Source organism: Neofelis nebulosa, chromosome 7 (assembly GCF_028018385.1).
Source record: "Neofelis nebulosa isolate mNeoNeb1 chromosome 7, mNeoNeb1.pri, whole genome shotgun sequence".
Lineage (NCBI taxonomy): Eukaryota > Metazoa > Chordata > Mammalia > Carnivora > Felidae > Neofelis > Neofelis nebulosa.
Genome location: NC_080788.1, coordinates 62,630,957 through 62,656,077, shown reverse-complemented (window position 1 = coordinate 62,656,077; position 25,121 = coordinate 62,630,957). Strand labels below are relative to the sequence as shown.

General features: G+C 37.8%; 1 protein-coding gene across 1 annotated transcript in view; it reads right to left on the bottom strand.

Moving 5' to 3' along the window:
* Positions 1–285: 285 nt before the first annotated feature.
* EXD1 (exonuclease 3'-5' domain containing 1) overlaps positions 286–25,121 on the bottom strand; it is a 64,888-nt gene continuing 40,052 nt past the window's right edge. The window contains exon 11 of the mRNA XM_058738142.1: positions 286–1,050. Within this exon, the coding sequence (XP_058594125.1) occupies positions 1,036–1,050 (15 nt within the window). The 3' untranslated portion in view covers positions 286–1,035. The remainder of the gene's footprint in view (positions 1,051–25,121) is intronic.

Sequence of the window (25,121 nt, the reverse complement as noted above, 5' to 3'; positions counted from 1 at the left end):
GCCCCGCTCCAGAGACTGATTCAGAAGGGCTTGAGAGGACCCCCAGAATCTGGATTATAAATCAGCACACAGTGGTTGTGATGCTGGCAGGTCTGAGACAGACTCTGAAAAACACTGACTTGAGAAATCATCTTTTCACCCATAGAAATTCCTGTCGTTCCCTCCAGACACAACAATAGATAAATTGTGGTATACATTAAAAATGAAATACCGTACAGCAGTGAAAACTAATGAGACATGGCCACGGACAACATATAACAACAGAATAATATTGCACGAAAAGAGGCCAATACAAAAGAACATATACTTTATGATTCTATGCATATAAAGTTCAAAACCAGGCAAAGCTACGTGCCTATTAGGGAATTCATAGTCGGACAGTGAGCCTGTAAAGAAAAGCAAGAACGTGTTTGCCATAAAGGTCAGGATAATGGTTACCTCTGGAGGTGGGTATGTAGAGGGCATTGTGATAGAAAAGGAATACAAGGTAAGATTCTATGGTACTGAAAATGTTCTAGTTCTCGAACTGGGTGTTCATTTTAGGTTTTTCTTTAAATGGTGAGTTTTCATTATGTAAACTTCTATGTATATTTCACAACAAAAAAGTTTTTAAAAATTCCCTGTCATTGCTCATTTGTTCCTCTAAGTCTTCTTTGAAATTTTCCAGTTACCCCTCTCACCTGGAAATCACTATAAGTTAATTTCGTAATTGAGATTTCACAAGATGCTAGATCAAAATGCTTTACTGATAGCCTAATCTAGAATATCTAACACTTCTCTTCTCTTATTCCTGGAATTCATAATCCAAAAACCCCCCAGAAAACCACTCACATCAATCTGGCAAGGTCCGCTATTTATAATTCCTCACTGTTGATTAGTCAGAATTCCTTCATCCTTTAGAGGCTACATATTTTTCTTTTAAAATATTTATTCCACTATTTTATGTAGTGTTTGAGATCATAGTTGCATGATGGTAATTCCCAGAAACACATTTTGAAATTCATGTATTTCTTCCTCATTCTTCCATGATTCATCTTATTCATTCAGCACCTGTAGTATAGAGATGAATGAAAATTAAAATGATATATTGTTAAGATTTTAGAAAAATTACAACTTTTATTTTTTTAACTTTTTTACTGTGTATTCATTTTTGAGAGACAGAGAGAGACAGAGTGTGAATGGGGAAGAGGCAGAGAGAGAGGGAGACACACAATGTGAAGCAGGCTCCAAGCTCTGAGCTGACAGCACAGAGCCCAACACGGGTTCATGGAACCCATGAACTGTAAAATCATGACCTTAGTCAAAGTAGGATGCTTAACGAACTGAGCCACCCAGGCACCCCCGAAAATTACAATTTTATACTTAACTGATGTCACATGATAAGAAGCGCTACTAATGGATGATGCTTTGATTTCCCCGTTGTTCTTTAAATATGAACAAGGAGTCATAGGACATTACTAGTGTGTACCTTCCATCATGATTGGGCCCTTTTTTCTTCTTACTGATGGGAGATTTTCAATGTACATTCAGCTTTTCAGTCATCTACCTGACTTTCACTTCGTAATTCCTCTCTGGTTATCAAGTTTCTTTTAATCTCATTTACAGGATATCACCCCAAGACCACTTCCTTTCCAACAGTTAGAACTCATTAATAAACCATTTTCTAAAATATCATCATTTCAAGCTTTCCTCATTTAATTCCAACTGCATCTCTGAAAATAAGGTGTCTTTATATCCTCAGTCATGACATGGCTGGCAGGGCACAGATAATACAACATATATCCATACGATACCATTTCCTGTCTCTGGGAGAAATCACACATGCTTGTGGCAAGCACTACAGGTACCCTCTTATGACATATCTCGAAAATTATGTGGTATAACCCTATATCAGTGAGGATTAACTGGTAAACAGAAAACACCCTAAGTATTTGAAACAGAGGAAATTTAACACAGGAAATTAATTACACAGCTGATGGAGGAGAGGGGAAGTTAACAGTGGATTAAGAGGCGGTCCAGAGATTATCAACAGCAAGAATGCTCTACTACACCTAGGTTGGAGGAACAAAGAGCTACCACTTGGAAAAAGGAAAGGATTTATTCCCCATTGTACCATGGGAGGATAAACAGATGAAAAATTCAGTGAAGTGAATTTCAACTCAAAATAAGGAAAAACATTTAAATAAACAGAACCATCTAAAAAGGGGAACAGTTTGCCTTGAAAAGTGGCAAACTTGGGGGTGCCTGGGTGGCTCAATTCGTTAAGCGTCCGACTTCGGCTCAGGTCATGATCTCACAGTTTGTGAGTTTGAGCCCCGTGTTGGACTCTGTGCTGACAGCTCAGAGCCTGGAGGCTGCTTCAGATTCTGTGTCTCCCTGTCTCTCTGCCCCTCCCCTGCTCACACTTTGTCTCTCTCTCAAAAATAAAGTAAAAACAGAAAAAAGGCTTTAAAAAGAAAAATGGCAAACTTGGAATCCATAATTCTGTAAATATTTGAACAATTATAAATGGAATATCTGCTCTACGAGTTCTATATGATGTCATTAAAAGACACAAAAAAATGTTGATAGACTCTAGGTGGTAGGTCTATGGGTATTTACCGTAAAATCTTTTGACTCATCTGTATGTTTGTAATTGTCTATAATAAGATGTTAGAAGGGGTGCCTAGGTGGCTCAGTTAGGTACGTGTCTTACTCCCGGTTTCAGCTTAGGTCATGATCTCACCGTTCATGAGTTTGAGCCCCACATTGGGCTCTGCAGTATGAGCAGAGCCTGCCTGGGATTCTCTCTCTCCCTGTCTCTCTACCCCTGCTCTGCTCTCTTTCACACTCACATTCTCTCTCTCAAAAACAAATAAACAAACTTTTAAAAAGTAAGATGTTAGAAAAACATCACTGAATTCATCGAGACATCTAGGCCCACAAAGTGGAATCATCTGTTCACAAATATATTTGTTATCCCTTATTGGATTACAAATTACCCCAAAACTTAGCAGCTTAAAACAGCAAACATTTATTATTTTACAATTTCTGAGGATCAGGAAACCAGGATCCATTTGGCTGAGTAGCTATGGCTCAGAGTTTCTCCTGAGGTTTTAGTCAAACTGTTGACTGGGGCTGCAGTTATCTCAAGGCCTGACTGGGGAGGATGTACTTCCAAGGTTACTCATGTGGTTGGTGGCAAGACACAGTCCCCCATAGGTTATTGGCCGGAGTTCTAAGTTTTTTTTCCCAGGTTGACCTCTCTAAAGGGCTGCCTGAGTGTTCTACTGACATGACAACTGACTTAACCTGAGAGCGAGTGATTTGAGAGAGAGTGCACCCATGAAGGAAGCCACAATATTAGAATTTTCAGTGAAAACAGAAGCATATACCAAGATTCTGGGAAGGTGGCAGCAGTGGTTGTGGTGGCACAGTTTTTAAATTCCCACAGAAAAAACAGAATAATTAAATATCAAAATCTCAAACCCTTGAGCAATTTTTACAACAAAACTTGGTGATAAAGTATCTGTAAACTGTACAAGCAGGTGAGGACAAACCACCAAGAGCTATTGGGATCCATGTAAAAAAAAAAAAAAAAAAAAGGAACAATGGGACATCTGACAGACCTAAAAAGAAACCCCTAAAATAGCCAATATTATTCATTAGAAAGTAAGGGCCTTGGGGCACCTGAGTGACTAGGTCAGTTAAGCATCCAACTCTTGATTTCAGCTCAGGTCATGATCTCATGGTTGTGGGATCGAGCCAGTGTTGAAATCTGCTCTGGATGTGGAGCCTGCTTAAGATTCTCTTTTTCCCTTTCCTTCTCTCTCTCTGTCCCTCTCTCTCTCTCTCAAAAAGGAAAAAAAGTAAGGGGCAATTTGAGAAAAATGGCTGAAACCAGGAGGGTTTTGCCCAATCCAATAGCAAATGAGTGTAAGGGTCCCACAATATGAAGGTCTATATTGGCTGGAACAGCCTAGACCCTATACTCCAGAAAATAAGCAACCATGGCTCCCTTCCAGGACAGCATCCTACACTGAGTAGAAACTGCTAGAGTTGGGGCGCCTGGGTGGCGCAGTCGGTTAAGCGTCCGACTTCAGCCAGGTCACGATCTCGCGGTCCGTGAGTTCGAGCCCCGCGTCAGGCTCTGGGCTGATGGCTCGGAGCCTGGAGCCTGTTTCCGATTCTGTGTCTCCCTCTCTCTCTGCCCCTCCCCCGTTCATGCTGTGTCTCTCTCTGTCCAAAAATAAATAAAAAACGTTGAAAAAAAAAATAAAAAAAAAAAAAGAAACTGCTAGAGTCAACAGGGAAAACAGGAGTCAAGATAAAAGTGGGGCAGGAAAATAGAGCCAGGAAATCTCAGAAAGCAAATCAAAATAGTTTTAACATTACACAAAAACAAGAAAACAGGGAGCTCTGTGAAGTTAAAAAACAAAATGAATCAAGCATCCTACCAAAATGTTAAGAAAATTACTTTCACATAAATATAGGCAAAAAAAAAGCATGCCACTCAAATCCCATACAAGTTTATTATAAGGAAAAAAGAGAATGAAAAGCAGAATAATCTCTGAATGAAATCATGCCAATGAGACATACTCAAAAACAGATCAACACTCAAAAGTGCTATTGCATAACAAGCTAAAAGGCATTGAAAGTATTATCCAAGATAATAAAGAACATAAGAATTAGAAATATTCAGAAATGAGGTGACAGAACCCAAGAATTAAAAATACAATTTAATAAATCATTTTAAAAATAAAGACTAAAGTAGAAGTAACACATAAGCAGATAAACACAAGTGATGTATTAAGAAAAAGAGGGTGAAAAGGAGGAACAGTCTTTCAATAAAAAAGAAATGAAGAAAATATAAGGATTTGAGAGAAAATGACAAATACCGAAGACAGGCAAAGAATATCCAACACATGGAAAATAGAAGCCTTTTTTGAAGTTTATTTATTTTTGAGAGAGTGTGCATGCACATGCACACACAGTGGAGGGGCAAAGAGAGAGGAAGAGAGGGAATCCTAAGCAGTCTCTGTGCTGACAGCACAGATGTGGGGCTCCATCCATCCCACAACCATGAGATCAGGACCTGAGTGGAAACCAAGAGTCAGATGCTTAACTGACTGAGCCATCTAGGTGCCCCGAGAAAATAGAAGCCTTTAAAGAATAAAAACAAAGCAAGGGAAGAGAATAAATACTAAAAATATAATTCAAGAAAGCACTCCTGAAATTTAAAAAACAAATAAGCTAAAACTGCATATATAAAAAGCATGCTGTGGGCTCCACCCTGGGCTTGAAGCCTACTTAAAAAAAAAAAAAAAAAAAAAAAAAAACTAAACTAAAAAAAAAAAAAAAAGCATGCTGTAGGGGAGCCTGACTGGCTCAGTCAGTGGAGCATGCAACTCTTGATCTCAGGGTCATGAGTTCAAGCCCCACATTGGGAGAGGAGATTACGTTAAAATAAAAAAATAAAATCTTAAAAAAAATAGCACACTGTGTATCTCAAAATGGTCATCCAGGATAACCAATATCAACATATAATCAAGTAAAATTATTTAGCTTTAAATAAAGAGAAAAAAATTCCTTTAGGCATCCAGGCAAGAAGACCTCGTGACATAAAATTAGAAATAGCATTAGATTAGTATACCTAGATTTTAATAGCAACATGGTGTGGCAGAAGAAAATGGAATAACATAATTAAGATACTAGGAGAAAGAAAATAAGAATCAAGGACTTTATATCCAGGAAAACTGAGCTGTAAATATAAAGGGCAGATAAATTGATTACATCATGTACGAACTCAGGGAAGTTTGCTTCCATGAGCCCCTGTTAGTGAATCTACTAGAGGAGCTTCAGACAATCAAAATGACTAGAGAGTCATGGACACAAGAGCTGGTAGTAAACATTAATTATATGGTTTCTTACAGAACTAAGACCAAAGGAAAGTGAAAGAGTTAGATTATAGTATGTAACAGCTAAATGATTAGAAAATGTAGATATAATGCCACTATCAGAAAGAATAGGGAGAATACATGCAGAAAAATGTTCTTTGATTTTAGTAATCACAATTTGGTGGTGGTAGTGGTGCTAGTATTACTATTATGAAACCTCTGCCTGTGTAAAGTTGATAAAGCAAATGAGTAGTTATAGGGTAGTCTAATTCTAACAACCCTCATGCCCTTAGGAACCCGAATTCTTTATGTGGAAAAGACACAGATGTAATATAATTATCAGGATGGCCCTTACTTTTGGAGAGAAGCTAGGGACTGTGATTGAGTTGCCGCATGTTGGGCATCTTCTGAGATGTCTAACAAAGTTCTCTTGCATGACGTAGGTTGTTGCTACAAGAATGTTCACCTTGGGGCGCCTGGGTGGCGCAGTCAGTTAAGCGGCCGACTTCAGCCAGGTCACGATCTCGCGGTCCGTGAGTTCGAGCCCCGCGTCGGGCTCTGTGCTGACAGCTCGGAGCCTGGAGCCTGTTTCCAATTCTGTGTCTCCCTCTCTCTCTGCCCCTCCCCCGTTCATGCTCTGTCTCTCTCTGTCCCAAAATGAATAAAAAACGTTGAAAAAAAAAAAAAAGAATGTTCACCTTATTTTACTATGCTATAAAAATGCGTATCTCCTAGGGCATCTGGCTGGCTCAGTCGGAAGAGCCTGTGACTCTTGATCCAGGGGTTATAAATTCGAGCCCCACAATGGGTGTAGAAGTTCCTTAAAAATTAAATCTTTTAGGGGCGCCTGGGTGGCTCAGTCGGTTAAGCGTCCGACTTCACTCAGGTCATGATCTCGCGGTCCTGTGAGTTCGAGCCCCGCGTGGGGCCCTGTGCTGACAGCTCGGAGCCTGGAGCCTGTTTCAGATTCTGTGTCTCCCTCTCTCTGCCCCTCCCCTGTTCATGCTCTGTCTCTCTCTGTCTCAAAAATCAATAAACGTTAAAAAAAAAAAATTAAATCTTTTATAAAATGCATATCTTCTAAAAGCAATTATACATCTAAAATATTAGTGAAAGAAATGTTTAAAATAATTTGAGGCTAACGGTGTACTTTGAAAAACACTCTGGAAGTTCCTTAAAAACTTAAAAATAGGGGCGCCTGGGTGGCGCAGTCGGTTAAGCGTCCGACTTCAGCCAGGTCACGATCTCGCGGTCCGTGAGTTTGAGCCCCGCGTCAGGCTCTGGGCTGATGGCTCGGAGCCTGGAGCCTGTTTCCGATTCTGTGTCTCCCTCTCTCTGCACCTCCCCTGTTCATGCTCTGTCTCTCTCTGTCCCAAAAATAAATAAAAAACATTGAAAAAAAAAAAATTAAAAAAAAAAAAAAAAAAAAACTTAAAAATATACTTAGCATATGATCTAGCAATTCCACTCCTTAGGTATACATACCTATCAGAAATGAAAACTGTCCATATGAAAACTTACATACAAATGTTCATAGTAGCATTATTCATAATAGCCAAAATGTAAAAACAACCCATATGTCCATCAACTGATGATTGGATAAATAAAACATGGTACAGGACACCTGATTGATTCAGTCAGTACATCATGCACTTCTTGATCTTGGGGTGGTAAGTTCAAGCCCCACGTTGGGCCTAGAGCTTACTTTATAAATAAATAAATAAATAAATAAATAAATAAATAGTACATCTATATGATACAAACATATATGACCCTTAGAAATATTACGCTAAATGAAAGAAGCCAGTCACAAAATACCACAATGTGTATGATTACATTTATTTGAAATATTCAGACTGGGATTGCTTACGTCTGAGGAGAGGTACAAGAGAGAAATAAAGAGTGACAGTCAAGGGGCGCCTGGGTGGCGCAGTCGGTTAAGCGTCCGACTTCAGCCAGGTCACGATCTCGCGGTCTGTGAGTTCGAGCCCCGCGTCAGGCTCTGGGCTGATGGCTCGGAGCCTGGAGCCTGTTTCTGATTCTGTGTCTCCCTCTCTCTCTGCCCCTCCCCCGTTCATGCTCTGTCTCTCTCTGTCCCAAAAATAAATTAAAAATGTTGAAAAAAAAATATTTAAAAAAAAAAAAAAAAAAAAAAGAGTGACAGTCAATCCTCCAATTTAAACCAGGATGTTCTAAAATCTACTTTCCTGATCATTTAGTTTCTTGTTCATAATTCCTCAGTGGTTTTCTATGTGATAAAACCTATTTTCTATGGCATAAAACCCATTTTCTATGGGATAAAATGGTTTTCTACAGGATAAAACCTAAATTCAACAACATATATCCTCAATTCCCCCTTTCTTTGGCAGTGCACTTAAGATTTCTTTTGGGAACTGGGGTGCCTGGGTGGCTCAGTTGGTTAAGCTTCCGACCTCGGCTCAGGTCATGATCTCACTCTGTGAATTCCAGCTCCGCGTTGGGCTCTGTGCTGACAGCTCAGAGCCTAGAGCCTGCTTCTGATTCAGTGTCTCACTCTCTCTGCCCCCCCACCCCCGCCATTTGCACTCTGTCTGTCTCTCTCGCTCAAAAATAAATAAATATTAAAAGAAAATTTTTTTAAAGATTTCTTTTGAGAATTACCTTTTCCCCAGTGTTGGCAATGTTGATTGGGACAATAAATCTAGGTAACGTAAATGGGTGGGTGTATGATATAGTCAATTATATTCTCTCTCGGGGCGCCTGGGTGGCGCAGTCGGTTAAGCGTCCGACTTCAGCCAGGTCACGATCTCGCGGTCTGTGAGTTCGAGCCCCGCGTCAGGCTCTGGGCTGATGGCTCGGAGCCTGGAGCCTGTTTCCAATTCTGTGTGTCTCCCTCTCTCTCTGCCCCTTCCCCGTTCATGCTCTGTCTCTCTCTGTCCCAAAAATAAATAAAAAACATTGAAAAAAAAATTTAAAAAAAAAAAAAAATATTCTCTCTCAGGATTTTGAATCCTGAGTCAAATTATGCAGGGAAGGGGAAAAAATGTATTGGCACTCATTCACTCAGACAGTTGAGTGGTTCCTGCTGCCCAGAGTTCCGCAGCTGCTCTTGATCTTATTTCCAACCCTGTTTTGCCCGCTTTCCCGTCAATTCTGTGAGCCACGGATCTTTCCAATAAATTCTCTTTTTGTTCACATTAGCCAAGTCCAGTTTTTTGCTTAAGAGCAAAAAAACTTAACAGATACACAGACCCTGTTTCCCAGCCTTACCTGTCACCATCATACCCTATGTGTTTTCCTCTCTGCAATAGTGAATTCCTTTTAGTTCTCTTATCCAAAATGCATATTTCCCCTAACTCTTAAGAAGCCTGTTGTCACACATCTCAGTTCCAGGGCGAGTGCTATCTCCACTCCAAGGCTCTTCTGTCTCCCCTACTCCCATCCCCACCACCAATGTACTGGTACACCTTGAACATAACGATTATTTCCATCATAATATTTGTACATGTCTCCCACTAGACTTTGTTCTTTGAGACTAGGGACTGTGTCTTTTCTCTTTTTTTATGATTATTTAGTTTTGAGAAAGAGAGAGACAGAGCACGAGTGGAGCAGAGAGAGAGAGAGAGGAAGACACAGAATCCGAAGCAGTTTCCAGGCTCTGGGCTGTCAGCACAGAGCCTGATGCGTGGCCCGAACTCACCAATTGCAAGCTCATGACTTGAGCCAAAGTCTGACGCTTAACTGACTGAGCCACACAAGTGCCCCATGTGTCTTTTTATCTCTGTTAAAAGAGATAAAGCCAGTTCAGTGGCTGGCTCCAAAAACGTACTCCAAAATGTTCGCTAATGAATGCAGAAATAAAGCCTTCTATGTTGAACATTGAAGTAAGTGAGCCTCACAGCCACAGTGCAGTGTTCAATATTTTAGAGGCAAGTATGAATATGAGCTACTCACACATGTAATCTTCTCATTTATATTTTACTTCTTTTATGTACCTTTGTCTTCTCATAAAGAAGGGCTGAGGAAGAGTTTTCTTGACTCTATCCAAAGTTTGCTATTTCAATGGCTTCTTAAAAAGCAAACTATGGATGGCATCTCAACAAGTTACACAATAATGAAGAGAGACTTTTCCCTGATCTCCCTCATTCCTGGAACTTGCAGTTTTGGCTCTTCCTGAGGAATGTTTTCATTAGAATTTGTTTCCATTACAAAGCTTTTATTTAGAACATTCAGGGTTTAGCCATCAGGTGGCTTTCAAGCTATAAACAATTCGCACTCTGGGGAATTCGAGAACTCCAGAATGTGGAAGTCTCTCATACAAATCAGAGAGGCTACTGATGCAATGCAGAGATGAGGAGCATCTGTGTAAGTTATTGGCCCTTCTGGTTTACATCACAAGCGCATTTCATGAACTGATCCTATCTACCAGTTTACTCTCTAGTTCATTGAGGAAAAAGGGGGTGGGAAATGAAAATATTAAAAGTGCATGCCTCTGGGGAAAAGTGCTGAGGCTGGTCAAGGATGAGGCAGGGGGATATTCATTTTCATTATAAGCCCTTCTGTACTATTTATTTTATAACTATGTTCATATATTACTATTTCTTTTTAAATTTTGTTTGAATTTTATCTGATTTCATTAGTGTTAGAAATAGGCCCATCGACCTAATCAAAGGAAGGAGGCCGAGACTCTGAGCACAGTGAAGTGAGGCTTTAATCAATGTTCTTGCAAGAGCTGGTGTCAGATGGATAGGTACACTTGGGGCAGTTACAGCAATTTATCTTCGAGCAAGCAAATCTCCTAGCATGAGAAACTGAGAGCGGAAGAAGAACTAGGAAGTGAAGTGTCTAAGGGTTTGGGACTCAATCAATAACGTCGATTAATTGATCAGTATGTCCATACATATTTCCCAACAGGTTGTAAACCTATTGTTAACTAGACAGCACTGCTTTTATTTGGTATTTCTGAAAATGAATCATCGCCCTTATTTCTCACAATTAGCAACATATATTTGCTTCTGTTCATTGGCATCACTTAACAGACTATTGTAATCCTAACGATTATCTCCCCTATACCCACTAGAACCGTGGCTTCCAAATGTTTTAAAATAAATTATTGAGGCACAGTTTATATACAATAATATCTATGCATGTACAGCTCAGTGAGTTTCAATAAATGTATACACTGGTATAACCACCATCACAATAAAGATATAGAACACCCATTCACCTGAAAAAAATTCCCTATGCCTCTTTGTAGTCAATACTCAACTCCTACCTCTACTCCCAGGCAATCACTGATCGGTTTTGTGTTACCATAGATTAGTTTTGTTTTTACCAGAGTTTCATTCAGTTGAATGACACAGTATGCACTCTTGCATCTGGCTTCTTTTGCTCAGCAAAAATATTTGAAAGTTGTTCAGGTTGTGTACATTGTAGCTTGTCCCTTTTTATTGCTAAGTACTAGTCCACTATAAGGATATACCACTATTTTTTTTTTAATCCAAGTGCCTATTGTTGGAATTTTGGATTCCAGTTTAGGGCTATTAAGAATAAGGCTATCAGGGTGTCTGGGTGACTCAGTCAGTTAAGCATCTGACTCTTGATTTCAGCTCAGATGATGATCTCACAGTTCCTGGGATCAAGCCCTGCATCCAGCTCTGTGCTGATGGTGTGGAACCTGCTTGGGATTCTCTCTCTCTCTCTCTCTCTCTCTCTCTCTCTCTCTCTCTCAAAAATGAATAAACATTAAAAAAAATTTTTTAAGTAAACCTTAAAAAAATAAGGCTATCATGAGCATTTGTGTCTGAGTCTTTGTGTAGGTATATGCTGACACTACTCTTGGAATAAATCTCTAGAAGCAGGTAATAACTTTATAAGAAATTGACAGCCATTGTCTAAAGTGGTTACAAGCACTTTATAGTTCTGGTTGTTCCATATCCTACAATACTTGATGTTGTCAGCCTTTCTTAGAACTGAAAAAAAAATCAACTTTATTGATGCATAAATACCCAGGAGTTGAATTTCTAGATTGCATGGTAAATGAATATTAAACTTTGAAGAAATAGCCAGAACTTTTTTGAAAATGTTTGCACCATTTGACATTCCCATCAGCAATGTATGAGAGCTCTGGTTGCTTCACATCCTCACCTATATTTGGTAGTGTTAGGTTTTTTTGTGGGGTTTTTTTGTTTTTAATTTTAGCCACTGCAGAGGGTGTGTGATGGTATCTTGTGAGCTTAATTTGTATCCTCTGATAATTAATACTGAATGAATAATATGGTACTGGGGTGCCTGGGTGGCTCAGTCAGTTAAGCTTCCGACTTCAGCTCAGGTCATGGTCTCACAGTTCATGGTTTCGAGCCCCGCGTCAGGATCTGTGTTGACAGCTCAGAGCCTGGAGCCTGCTTTGGATTTTGGGTATCCCTCTCTCTCTGCCTCTCCCCATCTCGCAGCCCATCTATCTCTCAGAAATAAATAATATAATATAATATAATATAATATAATATAATATAATATAATATAATATAATATAATACAGTGCTTACTGGCCATTCATTATCTTCTTTTGTGATGTTTCTGTTCAAATCTTTTGTCCATTTTTAAGTTAGATTGTCTTACTGACTTATAAGATTTTTTGTATATATACTAAATGCAAATCCTTTGTCAAAATATATGTTTGGCAAATACTTTTTCCCAGTCCGTGGCTTGCTTTTTCATTTTCTTTGAAGTATCTTTATTTATATTTTTTTTTATTTATTTATTTTTTAATGTTTATTTATTTTTGAGACAGAGAGAGACAGAGCATGAATGGGGGAGGGTCAGAGAGAGAGGGAGACACAGAATCTGAAACAGGCCCTTTATTTATATTTTTTAAAAATTGGGGAGAGAGAGAGAGTATGAGCAGGGGTGAGACAGAGAGAGAGGGAGAGAGAAAATCTTCAGCAGGCTCCATGCCCTGCAGGGAGCCTGATGCATGACTCAATCTCATTACAAATTAAGCTCACAAGATACCACCACACACTCACTGCAGTGGCTAAAATTAAAAAAAACAAAAACAAACAAACAAACAAAAACTAACACCACTAAATACAGGTGAGGATATAGAGCAACCAGAGCTCTCATACATCGCTGGTGGGAATATTAGACCTGAGCTGAAATCAAGAGTCGGTCGCTTGGCCAACTGAGCCACTCAGGGGCCCCTGAAGTATCTTTCAAAGAGCAGAACTTTTAGATTTTAAATGATATCCAAGTCATGTTTGTTTTGTTTTCTTTCTTTATGGTTTGGGCATTTTGTTTCCTAAGAAATTCTTGTCTGTCTCAGTGTCATGAGGATTCTCTATGTTTCCTTTGTCGTTTTTTAAATTTTAGCTTTTTTTTAAAGTTTATATTTAAGTAAACTCTATACGCAATGGGGGGCTCAAACTCATGATCCTGAGATCAAGAATCACATGCTCTCCCAAATGAGCCAGCTAGGCACCCATATAATTTTAGCTTTTACATTTAGGTCTGTGATTCATTTTGACTTGTTTTTGTGTGTTATGAGATAAGGACTGGCTTCCTCTTTTCATATAGATACCTAGTTGTTTTTACAAAATTTTGTTCAAAAGACAGTTCTTTCCCCTACTGAATTTACTATGGCACCTTTGTCAAAAATAAATAGCCTATATGTGGTGCTCTATTTCTGGGCTCAATATTCTCTTTCATTGATTTTATGACTACCTAAAACCAAGACCACACTGTTATGATGATGTTTTTAATGATGTAGTGCAAATCCTCCACCTTTATTTTTCCTTTTCTAAGTTGTTTTAGCTAATCTAAGTCCTTTGCATTTCCGCAATAAATTTTGGAATCACCTTGTCAATTTCCAAATAAATATTTGCTTGGATTTTGACTGTAATTGTAATAAACCTATAGATCAATATGGAAATAACTGATATCTTAATAATACTAAGCCTGCCATGGTATATTTTCCATTAATTTACATTTAATGGACACCCGAGTGGCTTAGTAGGTTCAGCATCCTACTCTTTTTTTTTTTTAATGTTTATTTATTTTTGAGAGAGTGTGATCAGGGAAAGGGCAGAGAGAGAGGGAGAAAGAGAATCCCAAGCAGGTTCCACACTGTCAGAATGGAGCCCAACACAGGGCTTGAAGCCACAAACCATGAGAACATGTCCTGATCCAAAGTCGGAGGCTCAACCAACTGAGCCACCCAGGTGCCCCAAGCATCCTACTCTTGATTTGGGCTCAAGTCATGATCTTGTGGTTCATGGAATCAAGCTCTGCATGAGAATCTGGGCGGACAGAGTGGAGCCTGCTTGGGATTCTCTCTCTCTCTCTCTCTCTCTCTCTCTCTGGGCCTCCCTTGCTTGAGCATGTGTGTTCATGCTCTCTCAATAAATAAATAAATAAATAAATAAATAAATAAATAAATAAACAAACATTAAAAAAAAGGAAAAGAGAAGACCCACATGAAGCTGTCAATAGATACAGAAAAAGCATTTGACAAAATATAGCGTCTTTTATTGATAAAAACCCTCAAGAAAGCCGGGATATGAAGCAACATATCCTAATATCATAAAAGCCATACATGAAAGGCCCACAGTTAATATCATTCACAATGGGGAAAAACTGAGAGCTTTCCCCCTAAGATCAGGAACATGACAGGGATGTCCATTCTCACCACTGTTTTTCAACATAGTGTTGGAAGTCCTAGCCTCAGCAATGAGACAGCAAAACAAAAAAGGCATCCAGATTGGAAAAGAAGAAGTCAAACTTTCATTGTTCACAGATGACATGAAAGTATCTCTACATGGAAAACCCGAAAGACTCCACCAAAAAACTGCTAGAGCTGATACATGAATTCAGCAAAGTCGCAGGATATATACCAATAATGAAGCAATACAAAGAGATATCAAGCAATCGATCTCATTTACTATTTCACCAAAAACCGTAAAATACCTAGGAGTAAACCTAACCAAAGAGGTAAAAGATCTGTATGCTGAAAACCATACAAAGCTTTTGAAAGAAATTGAAGAAGACAAAAAGAAATGGAAAAACATTCCATGCTTGTGGATTTGAAGAACAAATACTGTTAAAACATCAATACTACCCAAAGTAATCTACACATCCAATGTAATCCCTATCAAAATTACACCAGCATTCTTCACAGAGCTAGAACAAACAATCTTGAAATTGTATGCAACCACCAAAGACCCTGAGTAGCCAAAGTAATGTTGAAAAAGAAAACCAAAGCTGAAGACATCACAGTCCCAGACTTTAACCCGTATTACAAAGCTGTAATCATCAAGACAGTATGGTGTTGGTACAGAAACAGATACACAGATCAATGCGATAGAATAGAGAACCCAGAAATGGATCCACAAATATATGGCCAACTAATCTTCAACAAAGCAGGAAAGAGTATCCAATGGAAAAAAGACAGTCTCTTTAGCAAATGGTGCTAGGAGAACTGGACAGCAACATGCATGAGAATAAAATTGGATCTTGCTCAGGAAGCAAGGGAAATATAAGCAAAAATGAACTATTGGGGCCTCATTAACACAAAAAGCTTCTGCACAGCCAAGGAAACCATCAATGAAACAAAAAAGTGTGATGTGTCATTTGCAAATATCTTCTCCCATTCCATTGGTTGCTTTTTTGTTTTGTTGATTAGTATCCAAAATCTTTAAAGAACTTAACAAACTCAATACATGAAAAACAAATAATCCAGTGAAGAAAACAGCAGAAGACATGAATAGACACTTTTCCAAAGAAGACATCCAGATGGCCAAAAGACACATGAACAGATGCTCAACATCGCTCATCATCAGAGAAATACAAATCAAAACCACAAGGAGATACCACCTCACACCAGTCAGAATGGTTAAAATTAAGAACTCAGGAAACAACAGATGTTGGTGAGGAAATGGAGAAAGAGGAACCCTTTTGCACTGTTGGTGGGAATGCAAAGTGGTGCAGCCAATCTGGAAAACAGTATGGAAGTTCCTCAAAAAAAGCAAAATAGAACTACCCTACGACCCAGCAATTGCACTGCTAGGATTTTATACAAAGGATACAAAAATGTTGATTTGAAGGGGCACATGCATCCCGATGTTTATAGCAGTGCTATCAACAATAGCCAATTATGGAAAGAGCCCAAATGGCCACCAACTGATGAATGGATAAAGAAGATGTGGTGTATATCTATCTATATCTATATCTATATATCTATATCTATATCTATATCTATATCTATATCTATATCTATATCTATTTCTATATCTATATCTATTTCTATATCTATACCTATACCTATACCTATAGATATATACCACACACACAATGGAATACTACTTGGTGATGATAAAGAATGAAATCTTGCCATTTGCAACAACATGGATGGAACTATAGTGTATTATGCTAAGCAAAATAAGTCAGTCAGAGAAAGGCAAATATCCTATGATTTCACTCATATGTGGAATTTGAGAAACTCAGTAGATGAACATAGGGGAAGGGAAAGGAAAATAAGATAAAAACAGAGAGAGAGGCAAACCATAAGAAACTCTTAAATAACAAAGAAAGAACTGAGGGTTGCTGGAGGGGGTGGCTTAAATGGGTGACAGGCATTAAGGAGGGCACTTTTCAGGATAAGCACTGGGTATCATATGTAAGGGATGAATCACTGGGTTCTACTCCTGAAGCCAAGACTACAGTGTGTTAACTAACTCAAAAATAGATTAATAAAAAGAAAGAATTCCATCTATGATAGTATAAGGAATAAAATACTTAGAAATATATTTAACAAAAGAAATACAAGATTTATATACTGAAAATTACAAAATATTCTTGTATGAAGTTAAGACCTAAATAAAGGAATAACATTCCCCCCTGAAAAAAGGGAAAAAAAATATTATTTACATTTTCTTTAATTTCTCTCAGCAACATTTTGTGGTTTTCAATATGCACTGGTCTTGAACATATTTTATTAAACATATCGAGGATATCACGCTTTTGGACATTATAATAAATGGTACTATTTTTAAATTTTCAATTTCCAATTGTTCTTTGATAGTATTTTTTGTATATTCACATTTCTGTATATTGACAGTGTATCTGTGACATTGCTAAATTCACTTAGGGGTTCTAGTAGCGTTTTGTAGATTCTTTATTATTTTACATGCACCTGATCATGTCATGTAATAATACAATTTTACTTTTTCAATTTCTAATCTATATGCTTTTGTTTTTCTTGCCTTATTTCACTACTTAGTAACTACAGTACATGTCAAAGTAGTGACAGCATATATTCTTTCTTTGCTCTCAATGATATGTGGAAAACATTCAGGCTTTCAACATTATACATGTGATGTTAGTAATAGGGTTTTCCCCCCAATTTTAAGAAATGTGATAAAATACATATATAATTTACCACCTTGTTCATTTTACATGTTCAGGGGACTGGTATTAAATACATTCATATTGTTGTAGAAACATGACTACCATCAGTCTCTAGAATTCTTTTCATCTTGGAAAACTGAAACTCTATAGCTATAAACAGTAACTCCCCATTCCTTCTTCTCCCCAGCCCCTAGCAACCACCATCTACTTTCTGACTCTATGATTCTGACTACTTTAGATAGTTCATATTTGTTTTTTGTGATTGACTTATTTCACTTAGCATAATGTCCTCAAGATTCATCCATGTGTGACATGTATTAGAATTTCTTTTTTTTTTTTAAAGCTAAATCTTATTCCATTGTATAATATATCACATTTTACTTATCCATTCATCTGTCAATGGACACTTGGGTTGTTTCCATGTTTTAGCTATTGTGAACAATATTGGTATGAACATGGGGCACAAATATCTTTTCAAAACCCTGTTTTCCATTCTTTTGGGTATATAACTAGAAGTAAAATTGAAGGAGATTTGATATTCTATTTTTAACTTTTTGAGAACACCATAATGTTTTCCACAGCAACTATACAATTTTACATTCCCAACAATAGTGCACAAGGGTTCCAATTCCTCTACATCTTCACCAACACTTGATATTTTCCTTTCTTTTCTTTCTTTTTCTTTTTTTTTCTTTTCCTTATTTCTTTCTTATTAAGTAAACTCCACCTCTTTGTGGGGTTCAAACTCACAACCCCAAGATCGAGAGTTGCATACTCCATCGACTGAGCCACCCAGCACCCCTATTTCTGGGTTTTGATAGTAGCCATCCTAATGGGAATTAAGTGGCATCTCAGTGTAGTTTTGACTTGCATTTCTCAATGATTAGCAATATTGAGCATCTTTTCACGTATTTATTGGAAATTTATATATATTCTTTGGAGAAATGTCTATTCAAGTGTGTTGCGTATTTTTGAGTCAGGTTTTTTTCATTGTTGAATTTTAGGAGTTCTCTATATATTCTGGATATGAATCCATTATCAGATATGATTTTTAAATCTATTCTCCCATTCTGTGGGTTGCCTTTTTACTCTCTTCAGCGTCTTTTGATGTACAAATTTTAAAAATTATCACAAAGCCCAATTTGTCTATTTTTTTTTCTTCTGTTGCCTAGTCCTTTGGCTTTTTAAAAGCACTTTGTTAGGTAAAAGGAGTACTCACCTAATTCTAGTCTGCTGAGAGGTTTTTTTTTTGTTTTTTTTGTTTTGTTTTGTTTTGTTTTACCATGAATTGATGTATATTTTTATCCAAAGTATTTTTCAGTAGTTATTGAGACAATCATATAGTCCTTCTCTTTTATTCTGTTAATATCATGGATTATATTTTCATGTTAAACTATATTTGTGTCCCTGGAATAAACCCCAACTGGTCATGATGTATTATCCTTTTTATATATTTCTAGATTCTATTTGCTAATATTTTGTTAAGGATTTTTATATATATGTTTGCGAGGAATATTGGAGTATAGTTTTCTTTCCTTGCAATATTAGTCTAGTTTTGGTATCAGAGTAATATCATATTTATGGCCTCAAATAAAATGAAGTGGGAAGTGACTCCTCCTTCTTTATTTCCTGTAAGTATTGCTATTATTGCTTCCTTAGATATTCACCAGTAAAGCTAACTGGGTACAAAGTTTGCTCTAGGGAAAGTTTCAAATTATGAATAAAATTTGTTTAACTGACTTAGACCTATTCAGGTTTTCTATTTCTTGTCTTTTTGTATTAAAAAAATTTTTTTAATGTTTATTTCTGAGACAGAGAGAGACAGCATGAGAGGGGGAGCGGCAGAGAGAGAGGGAGGCACAGAATCAGAAGCAGGCTCCAGGCTCTGAGTTGTCAGCACAGAGCCCAGAGCCCCACACGGGGCTTGAACTAGAAAACCGTGAGATCATGACCTGAGCTGTAGTCGGTGGCTCAACCGACTGAGCCACCCAGGCACCCCATTGTCTTTTTTTTAAAATAAAAATTCTTTTATATTATTCCAATAAAAAATACATTTATACAGGGGCACCTGGGTGGCTCGTTCACTTAAGCAACCACCTTTTGATTTCAGCTCAGGTCAAGATCTCACAGTTTATGACTTTGGGCCCTGCGTTGGGCTCTGCGCTGTTGGTGTTGAGCCTGCTTGGAATTCTCTCTCTCTTCCTCTCTCTGCCCCTTCCCCATTCACACGTGCACTCTCTTCTCCTCTTTCTCTAAATAAACATTTCAAAAATACATTCATACAGAAATATAACAATCTTGCAAAACCAACTTCAAATAAAATCTTTTTTTTAAATTTTTTTTAACGTTTTATTTATTTTTGAGACAGAGAGAGACAGAGCATGAACGGGGGAGGGGCAGAGAGAGAGGGAGACACAGAATCGGAAGCAGGCTCCAAGCTCTGAGCCATCAGCCCAGAGTCCGACGTGGGGCTCGAACTCACGGACCGCAAGATCGTGACCTGAGCTGAAGTTGGACGCTTAACTGACTGAGCCACCCAGACGCCCCTCAAATAAAATCTTTAAAACAAAATTTTACAAACATTCTTTTAAGATTTTCTATCTGGTGATTTATGTTTTTCAATGATTTGTGCTTTTCACTGAATTTTGGTGGTTTGTGTTTTTCAGTGAATTTGCCCATTTCGACTAATTGTTCAATTTGAGGGCACAGAACTGTCCACAGTAGTCCACTGTTATCCTTTTAATATATGTATGATCTATACTGATGACCTCTCTTTCATTCCTGATATTGGTGATTTGTGTTTTTGTTTTGTTTCGTTTTTTTATCTTGGTCAATATAGTTAACAGTAGAGCAATTTTATTGATATTTTCAACCAATTAGGTGTTGGTTTTATTGATTTTTCTCTGTCTACTTTTGATTGTATTGATTTCTACTCTTAACATTACTCATTTTATCCTCTACTTACCTCATGTTTACTAATCTTTTTTCAGTTTAAGATAGAAGCTGAGATCATTGACTTAAGATCTTCCATGTTTACTAGGTAAATAAAGTTATAAATTTCCGGGGCGCCTGGGTGGCTCAGTTGGTTAAGCGTCCAAACTCTTGGTTTTAGCTCATGATCTCATGGTTTCATGAATTCGAGTCCTGCATTGGGCTCCATGTTGACAGTGCAGAGCCTGCTTGGGATTTTTGGTCTCCCTCTCTCTCTGCCCCTTCCCCACTTATGCTGTCTCTATCTCTCTCAAAATAAATAAATAAACTTAAAAATTAAAAAAAAAAAGATATAAATTTCCTTCTGTGCTTATCTTTAATAGTTTTGTTTTTGTTTGTTTGTTTTACTGCAACTAGCAATAGACGCACACATGCCCCAGGCATACAACCAAGAAAAAGAGTTTCACGAAACAATATTTTCCCTTACTATGTGCAATACACTCTGATATTTTCTATTCCATCCCATTGTTTAAGAAATGCTACTCATGACTAAATTGAAGCATAGTCTAGACTTTTTTCTTTTTGCAATGACTTATGTTATTTTAAGATCAGATTGCTGATTATGCCCTGATTACAGTTTGACAGCTCTTCCTGTTTGAGGAGGTCTATTAAATTGTAGAGTCACTGGCTTAAATCCGGCTCAAATTCTAAGAGAATATGGAAAAGAATTTATCAAACTTTGTCTTAGGGCGAACCTAGCAATTTAGCTAAGATTGTTTCATGTAACAATAAACATCACTTTCTATAATATCCCTAAAGAGAGCTCTGAAGACATTTCAAAGATATTTTTTATCATGAGTATATAGACTTTGGCTTTATTTTAGGGTTTCTATGATTTAAATATTTTATCTGTAACTTTATCCTTACTTAGAGATCAGGGACATTTATTGAGATTCAAACATCCCAAATATTTATGTTTTCATTAATTTTCATAATATCCAATGCAGGTAAGTTATAAAATTTGACAGGAAACTTTGCATTTATAAATGAAGAAGTTAGAATTTTAAAGGTCATAAGTATGCCATGCCTCTCAAGAAAAAAATCTAATGTTCTCAATGATGCATCATTACTACAAAAATTGGAGGTGGCAATATAATTGGTTAACACTTTTGGAAAGTAACTTAGCAAGAGCTTAAAAAATTTTTTTTATTTTAACTTGTTTTAATTTTTATTTTTTAAAGTTTACATCCAAATTAGTTAGCATATAGTGCAACAATGATTTCAGGAGTAGATTCCTTAGTGCCCCTTACTCATTTAGCCCATCCCCCCCCCCACAACGCCTCCAGTAACCCTCAGTTTGTTCTCCATATTTATGAGTCTCTTCTGTTTTGTCCCCCTCCCTGTTTTTATATTCTTTTTGTTTCCTTTCCCTTATGTTTATCTGCTTTGTCTCTTAAAGTCCTCATATGAGTGAAGTCATATGATTTTTGTCTTTCTCTAATTTCACTTAGCATAATACCCTCCAGTTCCATCCACATAGTTGCAAATGGCAATCATTCTTTCTGATTGCTGAGTAATACTCCATTGTATATATATATATATATACCACATCTTCTTTATCCATTCATCTATCAATGGACATTTGGGCTCTTTCCATACTTTGGTTATTGTTGATAGTGCTGCTATAAACAGGGGGGTGCATGTGTCCCTTCGAAATAGCACACCTGTATCCCTTGGATAAATGCCTAGTCATGCAATTACTGGGTCATAGGGTAGTTCTATTTTTAGTTTTTTGAGGAACCTCCATACTGTTTTCCAGAGTGGCTGCACCAGCTTGCATTCCATTAAAATTTTTTTTTAATGTTTATTTATTTTTTAGAGAGATAGAGTGTGAGCAGGGGAGGGGCAGAGAGCGAGGGAGACACAGAATCTGAAGCAGGTTCCAAGCTCTAGGCTGTCAGGACAGAGCCCCAAGCAGGACTTGAACTCACGAACAGTGAGATCATGACCTGAGCGAAGTCAGATGCTCAATCAACTGAGCCACCCAGGCACCCCTAGCAAGAGGTTTAAAAAAATTTTTGTAATAACAAAAACAAGAAAACCTCTTTGACCTGCTGTTTCTATTTCTGCAATTTCACTGTAACAAAATGATTCAAAACATAGAAAAACTTTGCGATAGCTTTAAAAAGCATGAAATAAGGAATTGGAAACAAGCTGAATATATCACAATATAGTTAAATAAACCATACAGCATTTTCTTAGAAATATTATGTAGTCATTAAAAAATCTTTACAAAGTTGTGCAACAGCATAGGAAGACATTCATAAAGTAGAATATATTCACATATCTATGATTACAACTGTGTAGGAGCAAAAATCCTATGCATAAACACTGGAATTAACAAAAGTGCTTTTACTGTTGGGTTAGAGAAATAAGAGTAAATTTTTTATTTTCCTGTATTTTCCAAATCCTTAATAGTACATGAATATTAAAATTTAACATCTACTAAACAAATAAAAATAAAAGTAAACATCTACTGGGGCACCTGGGTGGCTCAGTCAGTTGAGTATCTGGCTCTTGATTTTAGCTCAGGCCATGATCCCAGGGTTATGGGATTGAGCCCCGAGTCGGGCTCCATACTGTACATGGAAACTTCTTGAAATTCTCACTTTCTGTCTCTTTCCCCCCCAACATCGCCTGCCCCCCACAGACTCTCTCTCTCTCTCTCTCTCTCTCTCTCTCTCTCTCGCAAAATAAAATTAAACAACTACTAAAAATGTTGTCTGTTAGGATAATGAAATGGAAAAATATATGACTTAAAAAACAAACTAAGTGTATTTACATTATAGTTATGACTGTTTCAAGTTTGTGGGCCGGGAGGGGGGGGAGAGAGAGAGAGGAAGAGAATGAAATAAGATTCAAAGAAAAACATCAAGGGGCGCGCCAGGATGACTCAGTTGGTTAAGCATCTGACTTGGGCTCAGGTCATGATCTTCCCATTGGTGAGTTCAAGCCTCGCTTTGGGCTCTGTGCTGATACCTTGGAGCCCAGAGCCTGCTTCAGATACTGTGTCTCCCTTTATCTCTGTCCCTCCCCCACTCACACTCGGTCTCTCTGTCTCAAAAATAAATAAAAATGTTTTAAAAATTAAAAAGAAAAAAAAACACCGAAATACTAGGAAGGATTATATAATGTGAGATGATATTTTTTCTCCTTATTCTCTAAATTTCCCGTAAGGTATTTATTTGTGTTACTGCTATAATAAATGCCTAGCAAGTATACCTTGCTAATTACCCAGAGGCCCCCTACTTTGCCCCGGGGCCTCATCTCAGCTTGCTAGTGGAACTTGCCTTGTATCAAAACAATGAGAGGTCTATAGGGCATTAAAATTCTATTGTGTCGTGTTAGGATTTACCAAGCCCACAGCAAGATTGGAGGCAAAGCTGCTGCAGTGACTTTTCATAATATAGGTGAAAGAATATTGAATAGACCAAGAAACAGCTCTGGTTCTATCCTGTGCATTTTTGTCCAGGGAAGTCATTGAACTCCGTTTCCTAATTCCCAAAGTAAAAGGGTCAGATTACATATAAGAAGCTCTAATTGTAGGTCATGTACAGAAAGGTGAGATTAGAAGTCAGACCTGAGTACAAGAGATTCGGGAAATTAGTATAAACTGCAGCAAGACCCCAAGAGTTTGGGAAACCATTTAGTAGGTTTATTAACTCTCAACTAGAAAAATACAGAGTAACTAAAGAAGTCAATGGTGGGTGGGGATAAGAACCTAGGATTTCCCAAAATTCTGGGCAAATGGAGACAAGAAGTCCGAATAATGGCACAGAGCACTTGACAGGGCTTGAACAACACAGGGATTTTTCACTCTATTTATTTATCTATTTATTTGGGAGAGACAGAGACAGAGAGAGAGAGAAAGAGGGCAAGTGCATTCACACACAGAGGAGAGGAGCAGAGGAAAAGAGAATCTTAAGCAGGCTCCATGCTCAGCGCAGAGCCCCAGTAGGGCTCAATCCCTCAACCCTGGGATCATGACCTGAGAGGAAATCAAGAGTCGGGCCACTCAACCAACTGAGCCACCCAGGTGCCCCATGGGTTTTTCACTCTAGCCAAAAGAGAACTTCACAGTAGGAGCTGGGCACATACATGGGGTTTAGGTTGGCACTCCAGGCTAGAATGAGGATGTGGAGAACACTGCAGTTCCAGGCATATGATTGTCCACTGAGAAAATACTGTGATGAAACCCAAAAGTTTCATTTAGTTCTGGGAGTCAAAGTACTTCTCAACTAGCACTGTCCAAAAGAACTTTCTCAAATGATGGAAATACTCTTCATCTGTGACATTCAATACTATATAGTCCCTGGGCATATGGGACTACTGAATACTGGAAATATGCAAGTCCAACCAAGGAACTGAATTTCTAAATTTAATTAATTTAATCTTAAATTTCAATAGCCACACATACAGCTAGTGACTACCATATTGAGCAGCACAACAAAGGCCTAACACAGCCCAAAAGTTCTTTTTAAATATAGCCAAAACAGGGTGCCCGGGTGGCTCAATCGGTTGGGTGACCGACTTCGGCTCAGGTCATGATCTCACAGTTCATGAGTTCGAGCCCCGTGTCGGGCTCTGTGCTGACAGCTCAGAGCCTGGAGCCTGCTTTGGATTCTATGCCTCCCTGTCTCTCTGCCCTATTCCCACTCATGCTCTGTCACTCTCTGTCTTAAAAATAAATAAAACATTAAAAAAAATTTTTTTAAATTACAGCCAAAACAAACATAATGAAACAAGAAAGCTTTTTTTTAAATATGAAGAATATTTCATTTTTGTTTGTAGCCTGTATGTATATATGTTGTGTGTAGTAATTTAATAGTTCCATAAGAAGTTAAATCAATTCTAGGAATTTTACAAGAATTCAGA